Source organism: Prinia subflava, chromosome 3 (assembly GCF_021018805.1).
Source record: "Prinia subflava isolate CZ2003 ecotype Zambia chromosome 3, Cam_Psub_1.2, whole genome shotgun sequence".
In the NCBI taxonomy this organism is placed as follows: domain Eukaryota; kingdom Metazoa; phylum Chordata; class Aves; order Passeriformes; family Cisticolidae; genus Prinia; species Prinia subflava.
Window position 1 is genome coordinate 64738916 of NC_086249.1, and position 12860 is coordinate 64751775.

General features: G+C 38.2%; 1 protein-coding gene across 1 annotated transcript in view; it reads left to right on the forward strand.

Annotated features, from left to right (window-relative positions):
* The first annotated feature begins 1658 nt into the window (after nt 1-1658).
* Nucleotides 1659-12860, forward strand: part of GPC5 (glypican 5) — a 615376-nt gene continuing 604174 nt past the window's right edge. Inside the window, exons 1-2 of the mRNA XM_063392300.1 lie at nt 1659-1912; nt 9821-9982. Coding sequence (XP_063248370.1) covers nt 1747-1912; nt 9821-9982 — 328 coding nt within the window. The 5' untranslated portion in view covers nt 1659-1746. The remainder of the gene's footprint in view (nt 1913-9820; nt 9983-12860) is intronic.

The window sequence follows — 12860 nt, forward strand, 5'->3', positions numbered from 1 at the left end:
CAAACAAAAACCCATTTCACCTTTTGGACTAAACTAGAATCTTTTTCATCTCGTAAGATGAAAAACATGTACATTAAAATATGTACATTCTATTTTGTACCAAAACCCTCCCTGTTCCCTTAAACAGTAGAGTTGAAGGATAGAGGTTTCTCTGAATTGCCATCAGTGGAGGATATGAGAAAGTACTGGTTCTGTTTGAAGCAAAGGGGGTTCTAGAGATTTCCCAACATCATTTGTTGCTGTAGGCAAACTTTGATGTGGTTGTGGGGTAAAGGAGAAATCTGTAAGCAGGAATACTTACATGTTTTTCTTAATTTTCAGGAATTTTTCCCTGAATACTAATACTTTATTTTCATAAGCTTACTGTGAGTGCTGTACATGTAGCGTTACATGTTGAGGAAGGCATTTCATCATTTCCAGAACTGCTCTACCATCTTCAAATTGCTGAACAAGATCCTATGTTCTCCGGCTCCCATGTTCAAGTTGTTTTCCCCACTGACACTTTTCAATATTTTAAAAAAGAATATTTCACTGAATGACAAGGGGTTCACTGCCTACTACTAGCTTCAACACAAGACATTGCAATTTATTTATTTATTTATTTTAATCTAAACTAAATCTTTTTGTTTGCAGTAATCTTTTTATTTGCAGTAGGGTGCTTTATCAAGAAGATTGTAACTTGTCATCTGTGTTCACTCTTTATACATCAATGTATAAGAACAGTAGAACAAATTCTGTTAAAGGACCTTTCATATAATCTACATTGAAGCTTGCTGACAGAAGAGAATTGCCAAGCCCAGGAGTATTGATGACTCAGAAATACTAGTCCGTTCCCCTTCATATGAACTGCCATTCAGTAGACCAGATAATGGCATTGTTTTATTGCTTTGCTCAGTGGTGGTTGATCTCTAGTGCAAATTTTAGTAACTTATGTTTTGGTTTGTTAACTGTAATCAAATAAATGTGTGTAATAATCCACACTTAGAACTGGTTTTGCAGTCTTATGTTGAAATTGCTGACACGGATTAAAGATTTCTTTCAAATTGAAAGCCTTATGTTTTACAGTGCTGAATAACCACTTGCAGTTTCGAAGCATGCTAAGAAAAAAAAATCTGGCTCTGAGGAGTGTGTCATTTAAAATCTGCGCATGGAGAAGATTCTTGATTTTGGCATCAAGAAAGCTGTTCTAAAGATAACCTGATGCCCCCCAGCTGCTTCCTTGGCTGCTCTTACAGTTCTTATCGGACTTCAGCTTGTAGATAGGACAGGGGTTTGTAAATTGGTCCCGTGTCACGTTTGTCTCAGGAAACAGAAACTTTCGAAGATGCCTTGAAGACTGCCGAATTCTTGGAAACTTCTGTCATAAAAACAAAAGTTTGGCATTTCAAGCCAAACTGAATGGTACCTTACTGACAGTGTAAGCCTGTTGCTAGTAGTTTCCCAAAGCGCTACAATTTTTTTTTCTTTTGCGTGTTTGTAGGTCGAAACGGCTCCCCTACCATGCCATCGCTTCCTTTACCATTGGGTTTCTCCTCCGCAGCCCGCACTGCCAGCACCCCGGGTGTACGTGGTGGGGCGGGGAGGTTTCCTCTCGTCCCAGCTGCCACCCTGGGCGCGGGGCCCCTCCTCGGGCGGGGCCGGGCCGGGCCGGGCCGGGGGAGGGTCCGGCGGGGCGGGCGGTGCCTCCCCCGCGGCGGCGGCTCGGGGCGCCTGGGCCGCGCTCCGTACGGCAGCTGCCGGCGGGCAATGGGGGGGAAGAGCTGCCGCCTCGCCGTCCTGACCCTCGCCGTCCTGCTCCTGGCCGCCGCCACGGAGGGTGCGGAGCCGCCGCCGAGCTGCGAGGCGGTCCGGAAAGTTTTCCAGCTGCGGCGGCTCGGCCCGCTCGGCGGCGTCCCGGAGTCCCCGCGGGCAGGTAAGGCAGAGCTGGCGGGGCAGGAGGCACGGGCAGCGGCGGGGCCGTCGGCTTTGAATTTGGTGCCGCCGGCCGCGATGGGTGCGTGGTGCTGGGCACGTCGGGTCCCCCGCTTCTCCCCGCAGCGACAGCGGGGCTGGCCCCGTAGTCAAGAGAGAAAACGCTCTTGTCGGGCTGCGGGCACTGGAGCACCCCGACACCTGCCTAAAGCCCCCTTGTGCTACCCACTTGCACTCCGTATCGCGCAGAGCAGGGCCAGCCAGCTGCAGCTGGGATCGTCCTGCGTGCAGCCGGCCGGGGGCAGGCACAGGTGCAGCGGTGCCGGCGCGAACCCCGGAGGCTGGGGACAGCCGCCGGGCTGCGTCTGCGGCTGCCGGAGTAACCCTGCTCTGACACGAGAACCGCTTACACCGCTGCAGGTGGTCGGGCTGCGCATTGCCCGTGCTGGGTATCTGCCTGTCACCTGGATGTAATGGAATAAAATTCCCGGCTATGTAGAGTCTTTATGGCGGTTCGAGTATATTTAGCATTTGTATCAACAATGAAATTTTTTTTTTTTAAGTAGATACTGAAGGACACTGCAAAGCGCGGCTATAGTAAGGTGTACGTTTTTAGGTTGAGGCTTTGTTTGCAGCTTTGTGAGAATCTCAGTTGAACTCAGAGGATTAAAAGGCAAGTAGTTTAGTGATCGGCGATATAGGATGAGAAAACAACTATTTTTTTACACATCTGTAAAGTGTGTTCAGGTTTGGATGACAAGTTAACTAGTATATGTGAGTCAGTGCTTCTTTGACAAAAAATGCAACATAAGCTGAATCAATGTCCCCCTCACTTTCAGATATCAATAGGTAGCCTCATTCTTTTTTAAAGATAATTTGTGTGTTTTTTACTAACTCTGCAAGTTGGGATAAGACATACTAGGTTTATTTTAAAGGCACCCCTCCAAAATACTGCTTTTAATGACTCTTAACTTTAAATGTGACAGATAATGATTAACACTGTCAATACTGCACTGTGTAGTTTACTATATTTATCACTAATACATTTATCAGTGTGCATTGTTGTCTTCTTGCATTGTCCTAACCTAAAGATTTTATAATTGTCTAATAATAAAAAGAAAACTAAAAAGAAAATAAACACTCGGAAAGCCTGATGAGACAGGTACTGTGCAAATCAAAATGTGTAGAAAGTGAAATTTGAGTTACAACCCTGTTGGCAATTCAGTTTTTTTGTGCTGATTATTTGTGTAAATAATCTCAGTATGAATGATATGGTATCACTTTATTTATGTTCTTCTAGTTCAGTAGCCTATTGTAATTTTTACGCTTTCTCTATCATTGTCATTTATTTTGATTCCTATACCATTCATTTGTGTACTAGGGATAGGGAGGAAATATGTTGACTCAAGAGAAAAGAACTACAGTGCCTCATATATATTTCTTCTGCTCTGCTCCTCCAATTTCCTCCTTTCTCCTATAATACTTTTTTATACCACCACTCACTTTCTTCTTTTGATTTTGAATTCTCTGCATTTCCTGTTCGAAGGAAAAGCTGTGTTTGAATTGTAAGAATATAAAAGAATTCCATTCTCTGCTGCTGCCCTTGCAAACTGTGGGCAGCAGGAGGTGTGGTACAGCTGCATGGTCAGCAGCCTTTCACTCTTTGAGGGAATTACATTGCTGTGGGCAGCCAGAGTTCTTATTCTGAATAGCATCGATCTCAGATATCATGAAACAATTGCAAGCAGTAAAATATATCCAGAACTGGCAATGAGAAGAAAACAGGGATTAAGTGAGTATTGTAGAAAGTTTAGGTGTGATTAAAGGTATTTGTAGGCTCAAAACATAATGTGAAGAGAAATGTCAGTTTTTGCTACTGATCTTCTATGTTAAGCCTTCTTTTGAAGTAGGATGTAAAAATATTTTAAATCCTTTTCTGATGGCTCTAAGAAATGTTTGTGTATAAGATGCACACATGCACCCATGTATGAGACACACATGTGCACCTGTACAACACACACATTGTTTTGTATGTGTCCACTTAGGAAAACAGGTGCCCAAACTGCCTTTATAAGGTTTCATTTTGGTGCTGAAATGTAGGGCATCTGGCAGCATTTTAATTTGCTTGGGATTTCTGTAATGTTCCCAATGGGGCTGACAGATGCAATAACTCTGGGAAACTTACATGTTTCTGGTAGTGTAGTGTGTGATAGGTGGGATACTTTTGGCATCTTACACCAAAGTAAATGTACTCCTTGTATGCAACCACGAGCTACAGCATTATTAAATGCAAGTATTTTCTTTAGAATAAGATGCATAAATGCCCCTATGACATTGCCTCTGTTTGTTTTTATTGTAGTGGAACTTACACATAACTTGTTTAAGAACACTTTCATTTAAATTTCTTAAACTGAATCTTTGGGTTGGAGTAGGATCACCAGCTGAAGAAGAGCAGGAATGCTGGTTGATGTATGAATTTGAATACAGTGGAAGTCAGTAAAATCATAGTGCTTATATTTGCTTTGTTTTCATTGAATGTATAAAAAACCAGATTGTATCATTCACATTTTTCCTCTTCTTAGTAGAAATAAAAACAGCAGCCTTTTATCAGTAAATCATACAAATTCTGATCCTAGAGGTTGTCATGTGTCTGTATTTTGAATGTATGTTAGCTCAAAAATCTATGCATTGTTTTATATACTTAGTTTTGCAGCTATTGTATAAAGGTTGTATATTTTTAAGGGAGAAAAAAATACCACTATTATCCTATGCAAAAATGACATATCTATGTACATGAAGGTGATCTTGAAGGATATGGAAACTACAAATTTGAGTTTGTGTTACCATTCACATAGGACAGGATATAATAGTGTTAAAAATGGCAACTAATAATCAAGATAAATTAATATATTTACTAATCCAAAGATACTTACTGCTACCCCTAGCAGTCAAGACATTTGACTAACTGTTCTCAGTCTTTTGTACATGTGATTTGGGAACTATAGTACAGACTTATGCTCAGTCCCATCATATACCATATTGGAACATTTATTGCATTCATGCTGATTTTAAATGTTAGTTGCAAAAATTCTTTGGTTTTTTTCCTGTCTGGTTCTGTCCTACAAGTACATTTATGGTGGGCCTGTACAGAATAACTTCAGTAATTATAAATCTTAAAAGACACTCTTTTGCTGTATGAAGAACGAAATAAATGTAAAAAGTACTTAAAGGTTAGGTTTGGAGCTTTTTATTTTATTTTTGTGGATCAATATGACTTGGGTTATTTGAAAAAAAGGAAAGAAATTGTTGTCGGCAAAATACTTTTTTACATATTTTTATTTCCTGTGTTCAAGGTATTGTATAGCCTTTCTGGTATTGTAACCTAAGCAATTTTCTTGAAGACTTCCACTCTTTCACCCTATATGCTAATTAATCGAGAGCTTTTAGCTAATTTCAGCAGCTCATTTTTTTCACATAGATTAAATGGGAGTTCTGAGCTTTTCTTGTTATCTTGGTTGCAAATAGTATTTCTTTCCTGGTTTCTTTCTCTCAGAATACATAGAACCGAGAAGCTGTGGATCTCCAATCCCTGGAAGTGTTCAAGGCCAGGCTTCATGGTACTTTGAAAAACCTGGTCTAATAAAAGATGTCCCTGCCCATGGCAGAGGGTTGGAACTAGGTATTCTGTAAGGTCCTTCCAACCCAAACCATTCTATTATAGGATTTTAGCAACAGCAGAATAATAGGATGGCTGGTAAATCATTCACTCTTGCCTTCTTAACCGAGAGCCTCTGGTAGGTATGTTGGTGAACAAATTTCAGGCTTCTGTTTGCACCAAAAAAACGCATTCTGTGGCTTATTGAAAAATGTTACATTTGCTGTCACTGTAGAATCAAACAATTCCCAGTGAAGTGGGGGGAAAAGTGCTGGAGATATTTTTTCTCAGCAGTTTGTTTTTTGGTTGGCTTCTGTTCATTTGCTTTTTTGGTTTTGGGTTGGTTTTCGGGAATCAATCTAGGCTTTTCAGCAAATGTTGGGAGAGCATGTATGCAGTTATGAGAATAAAAAGCATAAAAGAAAGTGAAGACTGTGATTAGTATGAGTTTTATTGCAAAGGCTTTTTGGTGGAGAACCATTATGAATATGAGATTGAACAAATGAGAAAAACTAGGCTGGAAAGATAAGATAATGTCAGAAAAAGTTGGTCTGTGGTACTATTGTTAATTCAAGTTAAAATATTCTTGCTAATTCCCCTTAGAATAACAATAGAAGTCAGTTTAAAATCCAACAGGTTACTTTAATGTAATTCCAAGATCATATTTGAATTTTAGTTTGGGTTTAATTAGTATAATTTACATTCAGGTATTTTGGATTTTGGTTCTATCTCAAGTCAAATTAATTTTTTTTTCTGTTTGTTGTGTGGAGGCAGGGACACTTCTAATTACTCTATTTGTTTAACAGTCATTCAAAGCTCTGGAAAATTATTTAGTCAGAGACAGTAAGTGAAGTGCTCTGTCAAATCAGTTACTGATGTTCATTATATCACATCTATTTTTGTAAGGATTGTTGCCAGCAACATAATTTTTTGTGTATGTGAACATTTCACCTCTGGATCTGCAAAATGATAACTATGAAAAAAATTTACAATACTTGGAGATTAAAATCAACAATAAAATGGGCTCAGCTGTATACCAGTTTCCCTCTCTCATTCTCCAGTCTTTCAGCTTCTCTAGGAAGTCATCAGTGCTCAGTAGTCTTAGGCCTTGATCTGGCTGGGTTGGCCTGAAAGGTGGTGCAGCTCAGTAGAAGACAGAGGACTGTCTCCTGACTTATGCCAAGTGGGACAGCCAGGGTCATGTCTAGATTGCTTAAGGCTGGTGTCCTGTAGAAAGAATGGACTGTCCTCATTCTATGGGATTTTCTCATGAATCTTGTTGAGAACTAATATGATGCTTTTATGATGCCAAGACACTGTGGGTTCCCCTGCCTCAAAATCCAAGCAGTCTCAGAAACAGCAGGGCTTTTGGACAGGATGACATGTTTTGTTCAGTGAGCTGTAGTGTGAGTGTATGCAGGGATGGCTTCATCTTGCTGGAATTCTTCTCAGTAGGCAGGAAGATGAGCTTGGAGTGTATAAGGAAGGAGCCAAACTTGTACTACAGTGTTGTCTGGAGTGCCCTTTGAAAGCAGAATATAGAATGCACCATCTCTTGAAGTGCAGGTGAGAGAAATACTGGAGTTTGCTGCACAGAGCCACGGAAAGAAGTGAGGTGGTAGTTCAACATTATCGACGGTCAGGGACAGGTGCTTGAGGCTGACCCCATCTCTTACTGAGCAAAGCTGAAGTACTTTACCACAATAGTAGTAATAGCAAGTAATGCTAAGTCTGGAGTGGTTCTTGTAACAAAAATAAGAAATATTAAAGGATAAGCATGAGAAGGACTTATGGCTGATACAGGTTCCAAATCCATTTTGAAACAAACGACTGATTTGATGATTGTTTCCAAGCCATATGGCATTTCAGTGCTGGCTTTTGTTTGTCATGACAATCCTAGGTCTGTTTTGGGATTTTTCAGACCCTGGATTTGATCTGTTGGAAGTCTAAATAAACAGGCAGAAATTTACCACGGATCTGGCATTTTCGCTTTCTGGCAGTTCATGTCCTCATCCTGTCAGCATTTGTTTATCACAAAGTTTTGAAAATACACATTTGTACAGTTGAGACCACGAATAAAAGTTTGAAATCAGTTCCACATAGGTAAACTTGCACCTCAGAACAATTATGTTTTTCAACCCAAACTGTCTTTCCTAGACTCATCTAGATTATTTTCAGTTCTAAAACCTTTCCAATACCATAACTGTTTACTTCAATATATTTTTGTTACAGGCTAAGGTATTTCACTCCTAGCTGTCTTGTGATCTTGTCTCAAAGGGGATCACAGTGTAGAGCCACGAGAATTTGGTACTGAAATGAGCCAATACGCCTTTTTGGAGTAGAAAGTGTTTTCTCTCTCTGTTTCAAAATTGGTTATTGACAAAACAATGCTTGTGGAAGATAGAAAATTTTTAAAATGTGAAAACCCAGAAAATTTGTGTGGGTTTTTTAGTACTGCTTGTGCTGAAATGGAAGGTTTGTTTCACTTTCTGGTTTACATGTCTTCTGAAACATTATCTGTAAGCTGTTCCTTAGATCTCTAAAAAAACAACTACAAAACCACTCTGGGGGTTTTGAACAACAATTCAGTTTTAGTCAGTTGGGTTTTTTGTTGTATTTGGTTACTTTTTCCTGGCCAGTGAAAGCAGCTGTGTTTAATGAGCTGGAACAAAAGTAGGTCAATAAAATGTACTTTATATGTACGTGATTAGCAGTCCTAAAACTATAAAATAAAATTCCCTTAGGGTTGGGAATGAGATCCATGTACAAAAGATGCTGTTTAAAAAAGTATTTTTCATTAATTTAGGGGAGTAAAATAATGCTGAAGAGTCATCTGAAGCCTTATACAAATATTCATTATTATTTTAGGGTTTTGCTGAAAGTCTGTCTTCTTGAAGCTATACTCAAGTCCATAAAGCCTCAATGAAGTTCCAAATTAGCTTCTGCTTTACAAGAGGCAAAGGTTTGAAAGCTAAATAGTGCCTAACAATTGTTTAAAATACTAAGGAGAATTTGGGTAACAGAGCTAATTTTTGGGTTATTTCATTTTTATATTAGACAAGTATTATTCATGTTTGTGTCTACACAGACATGTGTCTGTCCCTGTGTGTACACAGGGAACTGCATGTGAGCAGTTACCCTGTATATTATTTGTTAATAACTAAAATGGAGAAGTTGAAAGGTCATGCAGATGAAAATAAGTTTTCACTGTGTTTCTGCAAAATCTTGTCATATCTGTCAGTGAAATAACATATTTGAGAACAAAAATAGGATTGGGTTGTAAATTTTTTAATAATATAGTTTAGATTCTCATATTTATTCTTTTAAGATATGTTTATTCTTTATATTAGAAAGCATTGTTTAGATACAGTATTAAAAAAAAGAAATGAATACCACATGATAACAAGGAAGTTGAATAATGTTTTTTTATGCTTGATTATGCTCTAGTTGTAAAGTTATAAAAGTACTGAATTTTCCCTCTGGGATTTCAGCATGCCCAAAATCTTAAAAAAAAAACTCAACTCCTTTGTAGAAATGTCTCCCAACCTATTAGGGCGGTAGAGAATCGGTGTCATGGACTCATGGGAATGTTTGACATTAGAGAAAGGCAGTTAGGAAGATCAGACTGGAGGTTAGGGCTGCTCCGTGTATAAATTAATATAAGCATATTGATTATGAACCTGTCAGGAATGGGGTTTCTTTGGTGTGTTTATAATGTTTGGAAACTGTTAGCTTTTTCTAGTCCAAGATTTACAGAAGTACAGGAGTGCCAGCCATGAGCTGCTTCAGCTAGAGGATCACAGAATCACAGAATAGTTTGTGTTGGAAAGGACTTCTAAAGGTCATCTATTCTGCAATGAGCAGGGACATCCTCAACTAGATAGGTTGCCCAGAGCCCCATCTAACCAGATCTTGAGTACTTCCTGGAGTGGGACATACACATTTGTATCATGATGTACAATGCACATTCAATGCAGTTTATCAACATTAGTTAGCAATATTCACAGCTGGAACAAGATTACAGTGTCAGGGAAATTATATTATATGACCTTAATTAAGTGTAATAAGTATACTCTTCCCACAGAATTTTAATTAGTATCCCCTTCTGTTGAACAAGACTAAATGTTCTAAAGCTTTGGGTATTTCTTCTATTGTCAATACCCATGTAAAAAAAAAAAAGTTAGCTGTCTTCTAGGTGTTTGTGTTTTACATACTTCTGTTTTATATTAATCAGTGTAACTGCCTTTTCCTCAGGTGTTGATCTCCAGGTTTGTACTTCTAAAAGTCCAACATGCTGTACCAAAAAGATGGAAGAAAGGTATCAGACTGCAGCAAAGCAAGATATACAGCAAGTGCTCCAAACATCAAGCGCTGCATTGAAATTTTTGATATCTCGTAATGCAGCTGCTTTTCAAGGTAAAGGTTTCTGCTTTCCAAACTTGCTTATACTTTTGATTTTAATCTTTGATTACTTATGATGTAATAAAAATTATCTGTTAATTTTTACCTTCTCCCTATGCTTTTATGCTTTCAAATAAAGAGTACTAAATCATGCAGGTGATCAGAAACTGCATTGTTTTTCGAATTTGTGGCTTTCAAAAATCATTTGAGAAAAAAGTGACATCATTCCAGTAAGATGCTTTTATTTTAGTTGAAACCTCTGACTTGACATTCCTCTTTAACTTCTTTAATTTGGGCCATACTAAAATGCAAAATTAATACCTGGAGTGCTACAAAAGAGAGATTTTTGTTATACCACTATTTCCACACACTATATTCATTGTCTTTTTCTAGTAGACATTCTTAGGTAATTTTTTTTCAAGATTTTGAGGTTCTTTCTGAAGATGTAGTTTTGCAGACTTTCGAGTTTCTAAATTTAATTGAAAAAATGCAGGTTGAGCAATTGTTTTAGTAAACAACAGGAAATTACCTGATAAATAATAGTTATTTAGACTGGTGGTGGGCTTTCCTTTTTGCAATTAATCTTCATATGCTGTTAATTTCATTTTGATTTAATTAGGCATAAGTTCATACAGAAATTAGTCAAGACACTGAGAAGATGTGAAACTAGTAGAGATACGAGGTTGTATGTGATAGAAATAGATACAGAGTTCACATGTGTTGAGGAGAAAGCCCTAAAGTCTTGTCATTTGTCTGTTAATATGAGCTTATTAACCTTTATGACCACTTTATTGGAAGGGATACCGTAGTAAATACAAGCTTGGGAAGTTGTCCTTCTGGCAGCTCTCTTGTTTTTAACCTGTGATGCTGAAATAAGTAGCAGAATGGGGTCCTAAAATGCAAAGTTGACTTTGGAGTCCTAAAGCCTCCTCTTTTTTAAAATTTAGTCTGTCTAATGCTAAAAACAAGCTGGAGTTATGAGTTGCTCTCTGCCTTTTGAGAGTTTTATTAGTTAGCCTACCTAATGCAGCTGTCAAACGATGTTACAATCAGGGGATCATTGATAAAATGTACAAAGAAATCTTGCCATCTCTCTTCTGCCTTTGTTTTACCTTTCATCTTCTGTGTATTATCTTTTTCTTGGTACCAGAAGAGTTAACCTAGAGTTTTGTACATATTATAATATGTTAAATTTGTTCTGCTGTCTTTAGCCCATCATTTGCATTAAAAAAAAAACCTTTTCAAAGCATATACTTAAAAGCTAAATCTATTTTATATATCTTACACACTTCATATATTTTCAAAGTACATGTTTTAGTCTTTAGTAGTTTTGTCTTTATTTTCCTTTTATGTAAAGAAGTATAACAGAGGGAACATTGCATGGCTCTGGTGTTATTTAGATTTAAAACTTGTTTAACCTTGAAGTGTTATTATTTGTGGAAAAACATGCTGTTGAACATATCATTAATTTTTGAAGAATTGCAACCATTGCTAACTAAAAGCTAAATGATTTCAGATTCAGAAAAAATAATAAGATGATGCTGATGTTTTTTCATCTTGGAATTCTAGGAAGATATTAAGACCTTATATCTGATCTGAATTCAGTTTTGACCCTGCTTGGAGCAGGACTTTGGGCTGGAGACTTCCTTGATGTCCTTTCCAATCTGAATTATATTATGACAGGGTGCCTATCTCACTACGAAATGTTTAAGCATTCCTTTTATGTTTAGATAAGGCTGGGCTGGGCAGCTACCAGTGTGATTATCTCTTCTGCTTCTCTGGCACCTGGTCAGACATCTCAAGAGTCACACAGAAAGTGTGAAGGGGATTGTGGGGGTGTGTAGAGAAGAGAGAAGATGTCATGGATTTTGTCACTGCTGTCAACTGCCTCTTCTCAGATTATATTGAGCTTGGCCTTAAAGGAGTGGACTAGATCTCAGAAGAACAAATAGCAAATGTTTTGTCTCAGTTTCTTAAGTAGAAGTAGGCAGCTAAATGAGTGATCTGTATCTGACTCTCGAGGTCTTCAGAGGTGTGTTTCCATTCAGCATTAAATACAGTCTAGAGATCCTGAGTCTTCAGGGCGTCTAACCATGAGGGACTTTGTGGTGACCATGTTGGTGAAATAAGGCAGCTGTCTGCCCTTCTGACTATTAACTTGTGTGTGCATATGTCTTTATATGAGAGTAAATTCATCTATATATATTGACATACCTTTATCACCGTCTAACGTGTGTCAGCATTCCTTGGTTCTGTATTGTGGTAAGTGCTGCCTGCTGACAGTAACTGTTGGCAATTTTCAAATGTTGCAAAAATTCCAGGTCTCTTAGGATGTGTCAAGCTACATGGTGCAAAAGCTCCGCTTGTGTACTGGTTCTACTGAGTACTCTTACAGTCTTTTCCTTTTATTTTGGGATGTTTCAGAATGTGTGTTTTCTTTTTAGCTGTGAATCTATTTCTTTTAATAGCTTTGAGGAATGGTAAGGGAACAGAAGGATGGGTGACAATGAAGTTAAATAAGATATTAATCCGGTAAGTGGGAGATACATTATGGAGAGCAAAAAACCATTTTTCCTTTGGGAAAGATGACTAGAAAACTTAAGTTGTATGATAGTTTTGTTTCAAAACAGTCACTTTGATAGGATAACGTTCTTGCACATTTCTGATGTTTAGTATTTCGTATCGTAGTATTTGAGGAAGAGATTGTTGCTGCTGTACAGGGATCGCTGTAACATCTCCATTCTAGTAACCATAAACCTGAATCCTTTTAAAACCTTACATTTACATGCTTTAGATGCCTCTCAATATGTACACACTCATTTTGTGTAGTTCGTAGACAGTACTCAAAGTTTACACTGACCTTTGTCTATACCTGTAATCCAAAGATTAGCAA